Raw genomic sequence first — 18,435 nt, 5'->3', positions numbered from 1 at the left:
GGCATATAAGCTTGTGCACTAATGAAAGAAAACTTTAAAAAATGTTGCTGTCTTCCAAGTTCTTAGAAATGTTTGGTTTTGAAAAACAAAAACAAATATTAATAAAAATTAAAGCAGTTTTGTTAAAATGCAGACAGCAGCAAAACCCTGTATTGTGGCTAGTGGAGACATTGTGCATCCCCTTCAGTTTAGTGAGGTAAAACTGTCCATTGGACACACATCAGTTCCCAAAGAATCTGTCTGAGCATCTCTTCCAACTCTCACTGCTATTCAATACACACACACACACACACACACACACACACACACACACACGAAAGTCACAGGTATGCTGACTAATCACACAAACACAAGCACACACACTCTCCTTCAACATAATTACAGCGTTGATCTGACCTTTCTTTTCCTCTCCATGACTGCTTTGTGTCCGATTGATCTCAACAGAGCAATTCCCATTGTGTCTGCATAGTATATATAGGGCACTGAAATGAAAGTCTGGAAGAACGACCAGAGGTCAGTGTTGTCAGAGAGAAAATCCACTGATGAAAAACAGTTTTACATCATTGCCTTGTACAGAAATATGAGAAGGGTAAAGCTGTCCTGTGAGACCAACAAGTCAGACCTCTGATGTATTTTTGTGAGACATTGCCAGGTCAAAGTCAGATCGTTTTTTTACGCAAACTGAAATCTGATGAATGTGATAACTTGTGCAATGACACCCAACACCAAAAGACCATCCAAAGGTCAACTGAACTCTGAAACATGCTCAAATTACTACCAAACATTAATACAGAAACTGTTCTTAAAAATGCATCCATTAACTCCAGGTTAAAGGAAAATTTTGAAGGGAAATGGCCCTCTGCCTGGATCAGTACAAGAGATGGACCCTCAGGTAAAGTAATCATTCAATAAGTTCTACAAACACTCCCTCATCTGTCATTGGTCGAACACACACAAGAGAGTCACATCCCAAACTCATGCCAGGCAGTTACTTTCACAAGCGTGCTACTTTAACTACATTAAACGTCATACATTCAGACTTTATTCCCCTTTTTTCAGAGCATGTGCTAAAGAAAGAATCGTACAGTAACAAATACATGCCATTAATATTAATGCACAGACATCACCCAGTCATCATACACCTTTACTTTACCTGATATTCAAGTAAATGCACAACTGTTGTGTGGCAATGGGCTGATGTTGCTTTCCCAGAGTGCAATACAAAACACTGACCACAGAGGGCGCCATAGACTAATTCACCATTAGGTTTTACTTGGGTAGCAGTGACATCTAGAGGACAGGACATTTTATTTGCATGTCAATGAAACTGTAGAATCAATTGGAAGGCATAAGGTAAAAAAAAAAAAAATATTAACAAAATATTGGCATAAGGTGAAATATTGTTCACCCAACAAATAATAAGAAGAATATTTTCCTCACCCTTTACTCATTCCCGTCTTGTACGCTGTTTTTTTTTTTTTTCAGTGGAACACTTCACACAGCTTGTTTTCCAGTGATCATGTAAGTCAAGCTCCAAAAGGACACAAATATATAGAAATACTATAATTTGAAAAAAAAAAAAAAAAAAAACTTTGTATGTGGAACAGACTGACATTTAGGTGCTTTTCAGTGAAAATCTCACTTCTCAAATCAAACTTTAAATCAAATATGGTGCCACATGTGAGACTCACAACATTTGATCATGCAAGAACCAATGACGACTGATGATGACATTGACATCCAACCAGATGTGATGCACAGGCGCCATATGTGATTTGAAAGCTACAGTGTTGAGCAAAGTTTCCAATTAATTACAATTTTGTTCTGTTGATCACAAAGTCTGTCATAAAGTCAGCACACAAGAAAAAATATAGCACACAAGTCACTTGTCTGTTATTATGATACTTTTTTCCCCCTTTTTGGAGTTTGACCACTTCTGATCACTATGTGGGTTCACTGTATAGTAAGAGCAAAGCAAACATAATTTATAAACTTTTATAAACTGAATTTTATTTACTTATTTCTCAGAAAACTGAAAAGCAACACACAGGTTTGGAACAATGTGAGGGTGAGTAAATGATGACAATTTTTTTTTAAACTTGGACTGAGATCAAATTCACATTGTCGGCTCTATGTTTTGCAGAATGTTAGCTGTATCCTTCATCCTGAAATGGGAAAGGAACAAAACATGTATTGATGTCTTTGTCTAAGCGACAATTTTTCAATTTTAAAAAATTAGACTATTTTTTATTACGTTTTTTAACTATTACAACACTTACATATAAACTATTCTGTCCAGCCTTTCTTTAAAATTCTACAAAAATTGGAAGAAAAATATACAATAGTTATTAAACAAATTTCTCTTGAAAATAAGATGAGATAATGGATGGATGGATGGATGGATGGTCACCTGGGTAGCTGTTGGAGGAGAACTGGCTAGAATATGCCCATTATCACTGATGTCAGATGGTGGTTGAATCACAGTAGAAAAGCCACTTGCAGATACTTTAACAGATACAAAATTTTATGAATATTTCATTTATTTAAATTGTTCAAATTATTCAAATTAAAAAGCTAAAACATTGCGAAGTACCTGTATTCTCTTTTAGTCCAACCCTGCCTGAACTGAAGACCCCATCTTGTGAAGTTAGACCCTATAGTAGAAGAGAAAACTTTTGTGAGCACCATATAACACATATATTTATATTCATTACTTCTCAAGAGATGCATTGCCAACTTGCCATTTTAAAACAAATCACAAAACAAAATAACACACCCATGAACTGTTATATTAGGATATTAAATTGCAAAACAGTTCTGTTTTCCCTGAACAAATCAGTTGCTGTAGACTGGAATCTGACCTCTAAAGTGGTTTGCAGTCTTCATAAAACAACATATTTTCCGTATGAATTTTCCGACTGCGAAACTGAAACGTGAGAGCTTTGCTATAGTGTGTGTATCTGTGCTGACTGTCACTGCTTTTCATCCCGTAACGCAAGCTTGATCATCAAAGTGAGTTTTGGGAGAAAACAGCATTATGCCACAATTGCAAAATAAATTGAAATTTAACTTCCAAAAAGATGTTAAACTCCCCTACCTGTGCTGAGGTCAGCGCCAGCCTGGTCTCCAGCAGCAGCACGCGACTCTCCAAGTTCTCCCACTGGTTGCTCTCGATGATAATCTTGCCAGCCAAGCTTTTCTCCAGAGCATGTATCCTGTGTTCCATGAGGGCCAATCGCTGCTCCAGTCTGCCAACACTCTCCAGAAGACTTACCTCCACGCCCCTCAGCCGGCTCTCTAACACACAATCCTAAAAATTGATTTTTTTGGTGGATTGAACAAGTTCAGAATTTTGCAGATGTTTGTGTGTAGGAATTGGCAATTTGAGTAATTGTGTAGTTTAGTTCCATAACACACACACACACACAAAAAAAGAGCAAATGATTACCCCAAAAAATTTGATTAAAGTTACAATGTGTATGACGTACACTGCCGTTGAAAAGTTTGGGGTCAGTAAGATTTAAAAATAATAATTATAATATATAATAAATTGATTTTATTCAGCAGGATGCATTAAATTGATCAAAAGTGCCAGTAAAGATATTTTAAATGATACAATAAAAATGCTGTTGTATTGAACTTTCTATTCATCAAAAATTCCTGAAAAAATGTATAATGGTTTCAACAAAACTATTAAGCAGCAACTGTTTTCAACATTGATAATAAGAAATGTTCTTGAGCACCACATCAGAATATTAGAATGATTTTTGAAGGATCATGTGACACTGAAAACTGAAGTAATGATGCTGAAAATTTTCATTTTGAAAATTTCACTTTGCCATTACAGGAATAAATCACACTTTTAATCAATTATGAAAGAAAATTATTTTTAAATTGTACTAATATTTCACAATATTGTTTACAATATTAGTTTTTACTGTATTTTTGATATATATATAAAAAAAAAATGCAGCCTTGGTGAGCATAAGAGACTCATTTCAAACACATTAAAAAAATATTTCCAACCACAAACTTTTGAACTGTAGTGTTAGTGTATGTTAAATGTATATTTTATTTCAATCACCATATTGTTATCATCAATAATGGTTTAAAAAAAATCTAACATTAACAACCTACATTTTACTTTTGGAAAAATGAATAAATAAATGAACAATATGAAAAAAACAAACAAAAAAAAAACATCAAGATTTTCTAAATATTCTTTAAAAAAAAAAGTCTTTCTATTAACAACGTGGTCTGCTGTGGAGAAAATAACACTGCAACTGCTTATGATAAGAGACCAAGTTTCTCATAGTACTTTCTTTCGACCATTAAAGCTGACTAGTTGGTGCATAATGTGCTCTCAACTAGATGATAACTCATGCACCTCCCTGTGTGTACATGTGTCGCAGGATGCGCACTCACAGTGGAATCTGTAGGTGGAGGAGAATCCTCAAGATCCTCACTGTCTAACTCCCTCTCTTCTGTTTCCTCTTCCTGCTGTGGCTGCTCATCTGAGCAGCGTCTGATCTGAGCTGGTGCTGAGCTGCTGCCAAGATGCCTTTCTACCAGTGGCTGCTTCTGAGGTACCGAAGAGGGAAAGAAGCAGATATAATAACAATAATTATTATTATCATCAAATCAATTATGTTTATTTTACTGTCAATTATGTTTACACTTACTGTCAGGGCTGTTGACACCAGTGAGTTACTCTCAGGAGAAGGGATCTCATGTTTAATGCAGCTCTTCAACTGAGGCCTTCTCTTTGGCTTACTGACATGCTGTAAGACAATTTGCTGTTTGTTCAATTAAAATATAAATAATAAACATAAATAAATGCAATATGGCCAATAACCAATAAATGTCTGATATTAAAATTCTATCATATTTTCTCGAAATAGATTAAAACTAAAATCATTTTAAATGCTACAAGTGAATTTAGGCATCACAACATTACGTAAATATGACAAATAAATAATAATTTGCTAAAGATTACATTTAACAGTGTTATTTAATATGTTAAAAATGTTATTTAATATTAGTGTTTTTAAAGATTAACTTTAAGTGACAGATGACAGCAAATGTAAAAACGTAAAAGTAAAAATAGGGGAAATGAGAATGCAAAATTAATTATCGAATTTAAAGGGTTAGTTCACCCCAAAATGATGTCATCATTTACTCACCCTCATGTTGTTCCAAACCTGTGAGACTTTTGTTCATGTTCAGAACACAAATGAAAATATTTTTTTATGAAATATGAGACGTTTGAATTGAGCGGTTTAGTCCAAATTTTCTGAAGAGACAATCACTTTATTTGATAAACAGATCGAATTTAGGCTTTAATTCACATATAAACATTCATCAACTCACACATCAGTCGTGGTAAACAGAAGCTCTAACATGCTTGCTTGACGTGCAAGAACCAATGAGGTTCACTCCCGTGTGTTACGCAGCACATTTGAGCTTGAGGTTACTGTTTTAATCAGTTACGGTTGAGCTTCTGTTTATGATCGCTCAACAATGTTTAAATGTGAATAAAAGCATAAATTCAATCTGTTCATCATACACAACGATCGAGTCTTTTCAGAAAATTTTGACTAAACCACTCAATTCATATGAATTAGTTTCTCTTTATGAACTTTTTGAAGCGTCAAAGTGGTAGTTGCGTAGGCTGTCAACAGCAGGATTAAAATCTTTCTATATAGATTTCATTCAAAATGTCTCATTTTTGTTCCGAATATGAACAAAAGTCTTATGGGTTTGGAAAGACATAAGGGAGAGTAAATGATGACAGAATTTTTATTTTTGGGTGAACTAACCCTTTAAATAAAACAATCTCTAATATTGGCTGATAACTGAAATGGTACCCATTTCGCTATCGCTATATATCAAAAAAAAAAAAAAATGTTTGAGATACCTTGCTTTCTTTTGTCAGTTCTTTGTGCTTGTTGAGAATAAGGCCAATGATATCACAGAGAATGGTGACTTTCCTCTCAGCAAAGCCAAACTGAAGAAACTGCTGTTTGGTCAACAACGGCTTATAGCTGAAAACATCCCGCAAGACCTACATTTTAAGAGATTTTCCCATGAAAATGCAGATACAACAAAAAGAGTGCTAAGCTAAATATTACAACTTCAGGGGTTTAACATATTAAAGGACTTGAAAGGAAATTATCCCCTCAGTGGATTAAAATCACAAACAAAAAAATTGATTTGTAGAATTTCTGGTACAGGAGGAACTCCAGAGGAGCCACCAAGACTAATCACAGGAGGACTAAGCCAGATGTAAACAATGAGCTGTAGCGCAAAGGGAAAAATGATGACTGGAAAAATATGATAGAACTGCTAAACACTACTTTCCTGTTACAACAACTCTAATTTTTAGCAAATGCCATCGAGGCCCTCAAGGTAATATACTGGGACCACTAATTCCCCCCAGAATATTTAACTTGAGCTGCAGTCTGACTCTGCAGATGATCCTGGGACGAAGGCCAGAACTTTTCGAACTGCACGAAAGGTCAATGAACAGGAGGAAGTGTCAAAAGACAGATCAGCTCTTCAGTCCAGCGGTTAAACGTACAGAATGAGCTTTGAGTTAATCTGAGATCAGATGAATTGGACCAACATGAAGGCAAGCCTCCTTTTGTGTTCTCTCACTGCAGGAGAGAGACGTGAGCAGAGAATTTTAATTACTCGAGACTTGGTGGAGAAGAGCTGCCAGAACATCTGAATGCAGGAGAATGGGGCTACAGATGCTCCGAATCACAGAGCTCTGGAAGAGACCTGCGTTTCTGATTTGGGGGTTAAAAAACCCTCTGAGATCAGGGACAGTGCCAGTAAATATGGCTATTAGGCAACATAAAGCATGGCTTTGTAAGTTTAATTACATGTGAAATTGCTTTTCATAAAAAAACTTAAAAAAAAAACTAATTAAAGGCGATGTGAAAAACATTATCATTGACTTGGTTCGGTCATAGCTCTAAACTCTATAATGTTTTACCTCAATAACTTTCCGTCCTCATAACTGAAACAAAGCAACTCTGACCACTTTGATCCATTTAAAACAGCCAGCTCCTCAAAACCACTAGCTCTTGAAGGAAACGGCAAACAGTTTATAAAAGTCAAATTTAAAGGGGCTGCAATATCACAAACATGCATGCTAATAAAGATCTGTTGTTGATTTCAAATGAAAATTATCCAATAGCTAAACCATGTTAGCTGTATTAAATAGTCTTTTAACTGAACTGTGATTCAATTTGTTAAACACAAGAGTTTAAAGGGATAATTCACCCAAAAATTACAATCATTTACTTACTCTCATGTTGTTTCAAACCTATATGTTTTTTGTTTTTCTGTTGAATGCAAAATAAGATATTTTGAAGAATGTTTTGGCGACCACTGACTTTCATAGAAATGACAAAAAGGACCACAGAAACATTTCTCAAAATATCTTAGCAATGTTAGCAATGACAGAATTTTATTTGATGAATTATCCCTTTAAAATATATTCATCCTATTCAATAACAAGCTACATAAAAATAATATTTAATAAGCTACATTCGTGCAATTCACCTTGTAAACATTCTCAATAAATCGTAAATCATTCATTCCGGTTAATTCCACACCATAATCGACCAGGTGCTCTGTGAGTGAGGGGGAAAAGGACGTGAAGGTAAAGCTCACAATAGGAAGGCACGCTGATGGATCTCCCACAGCCAATCTGGAAGAGTAAAACACAACATCAAATTATAAAGCAGTTGTACTGACAAACATCTAAAAAAAAAGTGTTACAAAATCAACACCATATATAGGTTTTAAAACAAATAAAGTTTTATAACATGTCTGCAAGCCATTTTGAGTATCGTGCTGGAGACAAATTAAGTCATTTTTCTGGATCATCTCCAGCACGCACAAGCCAAACGGATCTGTCTTTCAGTCAGAGAAGAATGTTGTGTTTGATGCGTCTCACATCAAAACCTCTTCACTGAGCATCTGATGTGCAGCTTGAGAATGAGATCCTGGTGGAGGAACGGAGCTGGTTTTTGTAAAGCATGTTTACAAAATAGCTCAGCATTGGAGAGGCTCGGGACAAGTCTTCAACTTCCCAAACTTCAAAACAAAATATGGGACATGAAACACTGGCAGACCCCCCTTTTGGATGTTTATGCGAGTCAAGATGTTTAAAGTCTAGGTAGGCCAAAAAAAGTGGGGGTAGAATTGGGGGGCGTTAATGTCTAATGAAATACATCCCGCATATCATCTCTGCTGACTGCATGTTAAAAATGAATTCAGAGGAGCTATGCATTCATAAAGGCTGGGAAGTGAATGAGGCTTGTATCTAATGTCAGTGTGGTCAGATTTTATTATAGGTGGTCTCCTTATTTAGGCTACTTTATTTAGGTTCAGGGGAATATATCTAAAAACCTACTTTAAGCATCAAAGGCGTTTAATCAGCGTTTTTGAACAAATCTCTTGAACGAATGATTCAATGACAAATACACTTTTAACGTTACCGTAGACATTTTTTTTATCCGAACTATAAACTTGTATCCCACTTGTGTGACACAGAAATAACGAAACTGTGGTTAAAAAGACTGTTCGTGAAGTTGTTTCATACCCATGCATGACAACTGCTCTCCCCGGGTCAGCGGCAGCGCAAACTCAGATTTGAATGTTCCGGTGTGATTTTGTCAAAGGTTTAATAGACACAATAGGCGAATCATTGCCATTAAGGAATGAGATTGTGTGGGTGTCTGAATCGAGATTGTGATCTTTTAACGATTAATCGTTAATCTAACCTAACCATATAAAACTTTTTTTTTCTATTTCCACACAGCTGATTAACTACTTCACACAGCCACTCAGCTAGCCAAGGCTTCTTTCTTAATCTCTATCAAAGACATAAAAGGCCTGGACTCATTGTCAATGGCCTGATGTTCGCTCATAACATAGTGTTAACTTTTATATAACGCTAACCATCATAGGACAATTAGGCCTTCCTTTTACCCCATCCACATTCGTGACATGCAATATTCCTTTGGCTCAAACTGCAAAGCATGGTGCTAGCAACGCCAATGTCATGGGTTTGATTCCCAGGGAATGCATGATCTGATAAAAGTGTATACAATGTAAGTGCTTTGGATAAAAGTGTCTGCCAAATGCATAAATGTAAATGCAACACACAAGAGCAATATCTACAAGGGTAGCATGTACAAAATCAAAAGAATCTTAAAGTTGACATAAAACAGAAGTTGCTATAGTGTTTCCTTCCCTATTGTGACGTATGAATGCAGCGTCTCGAACAAGTAAAAAATGTAGGGCGGGACTTGATTTTGTTCATTGGGAATTGATTGGATGGTTGTGGTTTGCTATTGCTGTGTTCTCATGTGAGTGACATGTGTCCCACCCTCGTGCCAGTAAACACGTCATCAGAGAAGAGAAGAGAAGAGAAGAGAAGAGAAGAGAAGAGAAGAGAAGAGAAGAGAAGAGAAGAGAAGAGAAGGTTATTTTGATTAAAGATTATAAGGGCAGATAAATAAAAAAATAATAATAATAATTATGTGCACAGATCAATGATTTATAATAAATACTGCAATATTCCATGAAATAAATATGACATTTTGATTTCATGGTGACTTTTAAGATAAGAGTTAGAGTATAGACAATAACCTTATTTTATAAAGCGCTAACATGCATTCAGTACAAGAATGGAGATTTATAACATGCTCACTCTGCCATGGTGCCTTTTTAATTCCTGTATTTCTATGTGAATAATTTGGCAACTGGCAACTTTTTTTTTTTAAACATGAATTTTATTTTATAAACCAGTCTTGCATATATATATATAACTTAAAATATTTGATTGAACTAACGTTATTTGGTTTAAAATTCGTCATACCTTTGATAGTCCACTTCTCTCGGATACTTTAGAGAACGGAGAGAGGCTTCCAGCTTTCTTAGACATCCTTTCAAATCACCAGTGCCCATCTCTGTAATGTCAGAGGATTTCATTAGGAGTTACAGTACACAACATTTCAGTACATTTCATTGTTACAGTACACAAGAAGTAAGTTACATATTTTGCATTAACTTAGTTGATTACATTTCGCACTTATTTGCGTTTGTAATACAGTAACAACTGTCTTGCCGATGGATGTATTTTATAGTTAAACAGTTATTGCTAATTCCTCCCTTTTGTTTTTACCGCTGAAATATCCGGGTTTGTTTTTATTGGTTTCTACGCACCAGGAGACGACGGTTCATCCTTTGTTTCACTTCTACACATTCTTGTCTTAGCTTGCTTCTTTTAGGTTTTAAAAGCACATGTTAAATGCAATTTCATGAAATTATTAATTTACTCATGTGTTTTAATTAGTTCACGCATGTATTAATGTATTTATTTTATTAACTTCATCCCTTTATTAATTTTATGTATGTATTTTATTTTATGTTATATTGCGAACATGACAGAAAACATTTCGATCGAAAGTGCAACTGTACGTACCTGTGTTTGATTTACTCTGAGCGAATTGCGTCACTTCCACCAATAACAACAAGAAACGTCAGTCTGGCCAGAGTGTTCGAGGAGGCGGAGAGACAGACGGGAGGAGCGAGTGGACTGATGAATGATAGTGTCACAGGACTCGATCAGCAGCGTTGGAGCTGTCAAGATGGCTGTCCTGGGCTCTTGTTAAAAGACTGAGATGATTTCATCCGTGAGACACTGGCAGATCACTAGCAACTCATTTCGTCGCGGCGGCGGTAGAAGTATTTCATATACACAGAGGTGGGTGGTGCTGCTGCTTAGAGCGATTGACGCTGCGAAAATAAAAACAGAAGCGTTCTACCGCAACAGCCAATCAGAGTTCGAGTTTATGTATCAAATTGGTATTCCAACCAATTGTTTTAGAGCGAGGCGGGACTTTGTGCTTCAGACAAACATGATAGAGGACCTATAGCTTAAAAAATACAAACGGTAGAAAACCTCGATTTGTACGTCAGTCATCACACTAAATAATATATCTTTTTATAATTCACAGTCTCAGATATTGTGCGAATATTTTTTTGTACTTTTATAATGTGTCAGATGAGTTCTCCTTTGTTCGGGCAGAAATCTGAAAGGCTACTGACACAATGCAAATAAAGGCAGACAAATTATGTTAGGGTTAAACTACGTTTTAAGTACTTTTCAATTGACCTAAAATGTATTTTTAGATTCTGTAAATTGTGCTTTTGTGATATTCTTGTATAGCTGTTCTTTCCAGCTTGTATTGTCTCAGTTTACTGTAAATAGTTTTAACACAATTAGAACATGCATGGAGTTGCCAGACCTGTTTGCTTTCACTTTTAATAGAGTTAGATGAGCTAATCACCCATTTAAAAATAAATAAAAGATGTTCATTATATAACTTTAATAAGCGCAAACGTTTTGTAATGATTTAAGAACCACTTCTGCCCTCAGGCAAAGCAGAGGGAAATTGCTTGTAAGAGTTCATTGACCTTGTTCAGATTTCCGTTCCATGTTTTAAGCAGGTCTAAGAATTCCCAAGCTCCTCCTACAGAATGCCAAGGAGCATTGCGTCAGTCCCGAATAAGTAATATGTCAAGATCATATATGAAAAAAGCTGTCATAGAGACTCTGCGACAAAGCAAGTGACCCGAGAGAGCATTCAAGAGGCCATTAAAGACCAGAATAACAAGGCTTCTCATAGACTGAGATATGTTTTAGAGAGAAAGGCCCTTGGAGGGAGGGAGTCAGACAGAGCCACATAAAAAGGCTTAATGCATATCTCAGAGAGAGGATTAGGCTAGTGCTACTGCAGTGGAGATAAAGCTGCCATCAGGGGTTTTATTTCCCAGCGGACTACTGCACACTAGCACTAAAAACAGTTTCCTTTGGGCTGTTTTGCTCTGTCGGATAATGCAAGGATTCGGGGACCTAACAGAAATGATGTGCTGAGAGTTTGAGACCTCTGGATTACTCTGGTTTAGTTTGTAGGAAAAGAAGGCAGAGGGATAAAAGGCTTAATACACGACGCTTTCCTTTAATAATAAATAAATAAATACAATATGAGATTATATGATTTACAAAAGCTCTCATTGAAACAGGGAATGAAAGCAACTTGTGCGTACCAAATGTGAGCGCTGAGATTACATCAGCTTCTCCTGCCTAATGTATATGAAATCAAAAACAGAAACTGATCTAAGACATGAACTCTTAGTAATCGAAATCTGTTGCATGTGTAGTACACTTCAGTTTTTTAATATTCACGAACAGGTCTACAGCTGAGCTGTAATGCAGGAACTCAGTGACATAATTTGACTCAGTTTCAAACTGGAATTTACAGTTGAAAAACATATTTTCACTATTGATCAAAGGTTTGAAATAGTCAAAAACTTTTTTTATATATAAGTCTCTTATGCTAACTAGGGCTGAAATGATGTCATGTAAAATAGAGTAAAAATAGCAATATTGAAAAAAAATATTATTACAATTTAAAATAACTGTTTTCTATTTAAATATCCTATGCTGGCAAAGCTGAATTTTCAGCATTATTACTCCAGTCTTCAGTGTCAAATGATCCTTCAAAAGTCATTATAATATGCTGATTTGGTGCTCAATTATTATTGGTGCTCAATTATTAATAACGTTTCTTATTATCATTATCAGTGTTGAAAACTGTTTTTGCTGCTTAAACAGTGATGCATTTTCTTTCAGGATAGAAAGTTTAAATAGTTAATTGATTTGAAATAGAAGTATTTTGTAACACTATAAATGTTTTTACTGTCACTTGAATAAAAGTATTAATATATATATATATATTTTTTTTTTTTTGTATCTTACTTACCCTAAACTTTTAAAATTGTAGTGTAACGTGGTTTCCACAAAAATATTAAACAGCAAAACTGTTTTCAACATGATAATAATAAGTGTTTCTTGAGCACCAAATCAGAATATTAGAATGATTTCTGAAGGATCATGTGGCACTGAAGACTGAAAAATTTAGCTTTTCATGCTAAAGTTGGTGTAGTGGAATTTTTTTTTTTTTTTTTTTTTTTCTCAAGCTACACAAACTTGTATACAAGTATACTATTTTAATGCATTAAGCTGCAATGACATTTTTTCAGATCTGCAGATGGGTCAGGTTCTGTGGAGGGTGGTGAGGAACCAGCAGCTGCAGCAGCAGTACAGTGAACAGTGCTTCCTCCAGCAGGAGAGAGAGCAGGGCCGAAGGATGGGTCCCCCGCTGTCTGAACCGCTCCAGCAGCGCCGTACGCCACAGTGCCAGGTCCCCGGCTCCGACATCAGCCACCTGCTGCGCGTCCGCAGGGGCAAAGAGGAGCAGGGCTTCATCGATCTTGAGATGCTGCCGCCCGAACTCAGCATCACCATCCTCTCCTACCTGAATGCTACCGACCTGTGCCTGGCCTCCTGTGTGTGGCAGGACTTGGGCAGTGATGAGTACCTGTGGCAGGGGTCAGTGATGCGTTTAGCTTCCATATAAAATATCATCTCAGTATTTTCTGAATAATAATTCAGGGAGAACTATATAAGGGAGGATAATGTTTCTTTCAATGGATTTGATGCCAACTAAACTGTATTCATTATTTCAGCTCTTAGATTTCCCACTATTATGAAATAAATACAAATAGGGATATTACCTATTTTTCCACTAATTGTGTGTTTTAGATTTTAGCATTCCTCCTATTCAGCTGCTTTGTTTTCCTTTGTCTGCCCTCTAGCCTATGCAAGTCCACTTGGGGTCACTGTTCCATATATAATCGAAGGCTTCCATATGGATTTTCCTATAGAAAGCTCTACATGGAATTAGATGAAGGAAGTTTAACCTTCAACGCCAACCCGCAAGAGGTACAAAAACTACAAACTTTTGTTCTGTCTCGCCACAATAATGTCTCTGTAATTAGAGGCCGAGCCATTTAATGTTTAAACGGGCAAAGAACAGAGAAATGATCATAGCCACAGTGTGCTTTGGAAACACAATTCTGACCAACCTCAGCTATGATTAATATGACGGTTTCCTCCTCCACCCTGTAAATTCCCACATAACCCGGCAATGCTCATACTGCAGACTAAATATATTATTTTTACAAGCTCACCTAGAATGAATAATGGTCCATGACATAGGCTTTTAGACCACAACCCGGATTAAAACGAAATGAATGGCTTTTCTCTCATGCAAGCTGCTCTTAAAACATAATTTCTGTTCAAAGATGCATTTGAATGTCTTGACTCCCCCTCGCTCGTGTCTTAGGTTAGATTAGCAAAGCTTTAGCTGTCCACTTAAAGGACATGCGATAGCCTTGCTCCGGACTAAACCGCGGTGTCTGGCAAAAAAGCTCGCCCCCTCCTTCACTTTTTCCCCTAATCCCCACACCCTGTTTTTTGTGGGTTCTTTCGTTCAGGGTATCAGTTACTTCATGTTCAGAGGTATTCTTTTGGACCACCCGAAGGAAATTGCCAAGTTTATATTCTATACCAGAATGCTCAACTGGAAGATGCTGCGGAATTATCTTGATGAACGGTTTGTTCCCTAATTTTTTTCTTTCCCTTTTATTATAATTGTGTATATATCTCACACACGTGTGTGTGTATACATGCATGCATATCTCAATGTATATAATATTCTGCTACTGATAATAACTAAAAATGTTGATTAAGTTTCCCCTGATTGCAGGCGAGATGTCCTGGATGAGTTGGTCACACTTCATAATTTTAGTAACCAGTTCCTCCCTAATGCACTGAGGGACTTCTTCAGACACATTCATGCCCCGGAGGAGCGGGGCGAGTACCTGGAGACCCTCATCACTAAGTTTTCTCATCGTTTCTGTGCCTGCAACCCCACTTTGGTCCGGGAAGTGGGCTTAAGTCCTGGTAAGTGAACTACAGCAAAGTCATTACAGATGCCAGAACGGCACTTCTACTACGATGTGATTTAGTGTGTAATTGCTACATCAAGATCACAGTGGTTTGCTTTGCTCGGTGTCAGACATGTACAGCACGTCGCAAGTGATGTTCACAGATTTTTGCCATAGGCAACAATTAAAGTTGAAGTACTGGTTCTAATTGCGGTACATGCAAATCACAACTTGCAGGATTATTGATTGGAATCAACCATCTTTTATTAGCTGCAGATTTGCATGATCTTGTCTTTGTATAGAGCAACATGTGAGAAATCCTTGTACTAACACTGCCGTTTGCTTCTAAAGCCGAGCTAAGCCCGCTGGCTTAAAGTGTTAGCAGAAGAGGACCCTGTGTTGAGTCCAACCAATCAGAGTTACCGCCTGCAATAACATGTGACTTGTAGTGCATGTGTGCTACTGTACAAGCAGAAAGATTTATTATAAATTACTGACAGAGTTCAAGCCGAGTTGTGCTCTTCTCACATTGTTTCCATTTCAACATATATGTGTATATATTGGCAGTCAAAAGTTTGGACTAATTAATTAATTAATTAATTAAATAGAATCATTAATTAATGCATTTATTTGATGAAAAAAAAAATGCAGTAAAAACAGAAATATTGTAAAATATTCTTACAAAAATAACATTTTTCCATTTGAATATATTATCAAATATAATTTATTCCTGTAATGGCAAATCTGAATTTTTATTACTGCAGTCTTTGGTGTCATGATGACCTTGAGAAATCATGAGTAATGATCTTTTCGAAATCATTCTAATATGCTGATTTGTTGCAACAACAACAAAAACATTTCTTATTATTAATGTTGAAAACAGTTGTGCTGCTTAATATTTTGTGGAAACAGTGATACACTACCATTTAAAAGTTTGGGGCAATTAAGTTATTTAATATATATATATATATATATATATATATTAATACTTTAATTTAACCAATAAATTAAATTGATTCAAGTGCCAGTGAAGACATCTATAATGTTACAAAGGATTTCTATTTCAAATAAATGCTGTTTTTTTTTTCTTCTTTTCTTTTTCTTTTTTTTCTTCATCAAAGAATCTTGTAAAAAAAAGTATCACAGTTTCCACAAAAATATTAATAAAATATAAAGCAGTAAAAACTGTTTTCAACATTGATAATAATATGAACCATTATTAATAATTCAGCACCAATAATAATTGATACTAATTGAGCACCGAATCAGCATAGTAGAATGATTTCTGAAGAATCATGTGACACTAAAGACTGAAGTAATAATGCTGAAAATTCAGCTTAGCAATCACAGGACTAAATTACACTTTTAAATATATTCAAACAAAGAACAGTTATGTTCAAATGTAATATTGTGAAATATAATTACTGTTTCTGCATAATGCAAACATTTTTATTTGAGGTAGGGATTACAACTATACAATGAAAAATGACATAAACACACCCCTCTCTCTCTCGCTCTCGCTCTCTCTCTCTCTCTCTCTCTCTTCTGGTTTTGCAGATGCTGTGTACGTGCTGTGCTACTCCCTCATCCTTCTCTCCATCGATCTGACCAGCCCTCACGTAAAGAACAAGATGTCCAAAAGGGAGTTTATCCGAAACACACGGCGGGCTGCTCAGAACATCAGCGAGGACTTTGTAGGCCACCTCTATGACAACATCTATCTGATCGGCCACGTGGCGGCCTAGGCACTACAGCGCTTGACCCGTCAGAGAGAGCTGGCACGTAAAGCATTAGCAGTGCACTAGGAAAAATTCCACTTGAAGCTGGAAGAAACACTTTCAGAACTCATTTTAAAATGAAGTCCTATGAGCTCTAGATATGATGTGCTGCATTACAGACGTGGAGGACAGCCACAATGTTGAAGAATCAGTGAAGAAAGTCAGTTGTTAGCAGGCTAGCAATGGTAGCGACAAGGTTTACCTACAAGAAACCGCTTAAACATGCAAAACTATGTAGCTACATAAAGATATATGAGATAAGCTATGAAGTCAGTTAAAGCTGAATGTAGACTTAACGGGGCTTGCGTCATATTTACAACGACATCTATTTTCTTCCTCATTCTAATTTGAAAACCTCTCAAATGAATGTCAGCTTTTTTTTTTTTTTGCCATATCTACAAAATTCAGGCAAGTCTAAGACATTCAATCTAGTCACTGTGATATCAAAGGATTGACAGGCTAAAATAGCAGAACTATTGAAAATGAACAAAAGCATTTTATTTTAACTCTGTGTGCACTTTCGTGTTTTAGGAGGCTTTGTGTTTGTGCATTGTCACATGTCTCATCTTCCTTGAGAAGAGTAAAACCCTGTGAGACATTGTATGCACTGAATTTTTATCACGTATGTGTCGTAGGTTTGGTACCTTTTTTTTGGTCATCTTCCTTTCTAATATATAAAAAATTTTTTTTTTTTTTTGCATAGATATTCTGTTAGACCGTTTCCCAATCCTATATAAATTATATACATGCAAATAATTCATATACAAGCAGATGAAATCAGCTATCAAAAATGTATCATCTGAACATCTGAGTACTCAAGAGAAGCTTTTCCAAAAAATGAATTGGACATCTTGTCTTTTGGTTAAGTATTTGCTCTGTTCCATAAATGTGGGTATTTTTTTCTTTCTTTTATTCAGATTTGTCTTTTATGTAGATTTTCTACAATTGGGTGCCAATAGAGAGGATTAAATACTAAACAAGATATACACAATAACAAGGAATGATACTATTATTCACACGCTCTGCATAGTTTAATTTAATGTTGAACATTTTATTTGCACATAATGTATATATTTAAGTATAGAGATTTATAAACATTAAAATTTATTTTGGAGTATTTTAACTAAGAGTTGTGGTTTTTCCCCTCAATTAAAAGAGTTCATTCTCGTTTGCACTTTTTTTGGGGGCATGTTTACCATGTCACAATGCTACATAATTCTGACCATTGTTATCCATTGCTGAATTAACTGTAATTTTAATAGCAGATTACAGCTCCTCTTTCCCTGGGTCTTTTTTTTTTTTTTTCACTATATGCTCAGAATTCTTTTGGTATTTATCCAGAAAATGCAATTCTATTTGAGCAAATCTGCTGAACTAGTTAAATAGCAGAAGGAATGTTTAGTATAGATTTCAGAATGATAACACTGGACTAATGCACTTATAGATTGTATCAAAAAAATAAAACTTTGAAAGTCACTGCTTGCATAGTCACGTGTGCATGTGTGTCCACTCCTTAGCAGTTCAAAAGCAATGCATTCATTTAAATACGACATTTTCAAAACTTATGAATTTTGAAATTGCATTAATTGATTAATGTTTGTTTTTGGGGGAAATTGGAATTTACATAAATTGTGCGACTACCTTTATTAAAACAAGCTATTTCAAAGTAATATGAGATTATTTCTTCCTGGAAATTAGAAAAATCAAACACTTGGTTCTGACAGAAGAAAACTGTTCGCAGGTTAAATGCGATTGTTTCAAATACTTTGTATAATGCTTT

General features: G+C 35.8%; 2 protein-coding genes across 9 annotated transcripts; one reads left to right on the top strand and one right to left on the bottom strand.

Annotated features, from left to right (window-relative positions):
• Positions 1-1,991: 1,991 nt before the first annotated feature.
• On the bottom strand, positions 1,992-10,649 carry cep44 (centrosomal protein 44). 8 transcript variants are annotated; one of them, XM_084397286.1, is made up of 11 exons: positions 10,505-10,649; positions 9,899-9,989; positions 7,573-7,720; positions 5,918-6,064; positions 4,683-4,781; positions 4,426-4,581; positions 3,098-3,310; positions 2,594-2,654; positions 2,411-2,505; positions 2,280-2,314; positions 1,992-2,165 (listed from the first exon to the last, which is right to left on the bottom strand). In XM_084397286.1, exons 2-11 carry the CDS (start codon positions 9,985-9,987, stop codon positions 2,117-2,119), a joined length of 1,092 nt encoding a protein of 363 aa, XP_084253412.1. In that variant the 5' UTR covers positions 9,988-9,989; positions 10,505-10,649; the 3' UTR covers positions 1,992-2,116. The 8 variants fall into 8 exon arrangements, with proteins under 8 accessions (XP_084253412.1, XP_084253408.1, XP_084253407.1 ...); XM_084397282.1 differs by having other exon boundaries at positions 4,426-4,590; positions 10,505-10,645; XM_084397281.1 differs by lacking the exon at positions 10,505-10,649 and adding an exon at positions 10,205-10,238 and having other exon boundaries at positions 4,426-4,590.
• On the top strand, positions 10,648-18,131 carry fbxo8 (F-box protein 8). The gene is made up of 6 exons (XM_084397339.1): positions 10,648-10,786; positions 13,129-13,477; positions 13,744-13,870; positions 14,425-14,543; positions 14,697-14,893; positions 16,435-18,131. Exons 2-6 carry the CDS (start codon positions 13,137-13,139, stop codon positions 16,620-16,622), a joined length of 972 nt encoding a protein of 323 aa, XP_084253465.1. The 5' UTR covers positions 10,648-10,786; positions 13,129-13,136; the 3' UTR covers positions 16,623-18,131.
• The last annotated feature ends 304 nt before the right edge of the window (positions 18,132-18,435 follow it).

The sequence above is a fragment of the Rutilus rutilus genome (genome assembly GCF_951802725.1).
Source record: "Rutilus rutilus genome assembly, chromosome: 2".
Classification (NCBI taxonomy): domain Eukaryota; kingdom Metazoa; phylum Chordata; class Actinopteri; order Cypriniformes; family Leuciscidae; genus Rutilus; species Rutilus rutilus.
Note: the sequence above shows the minus strand (reverse complement) of the source record. Positions and strands in the feature narration are given on the sequence as shown.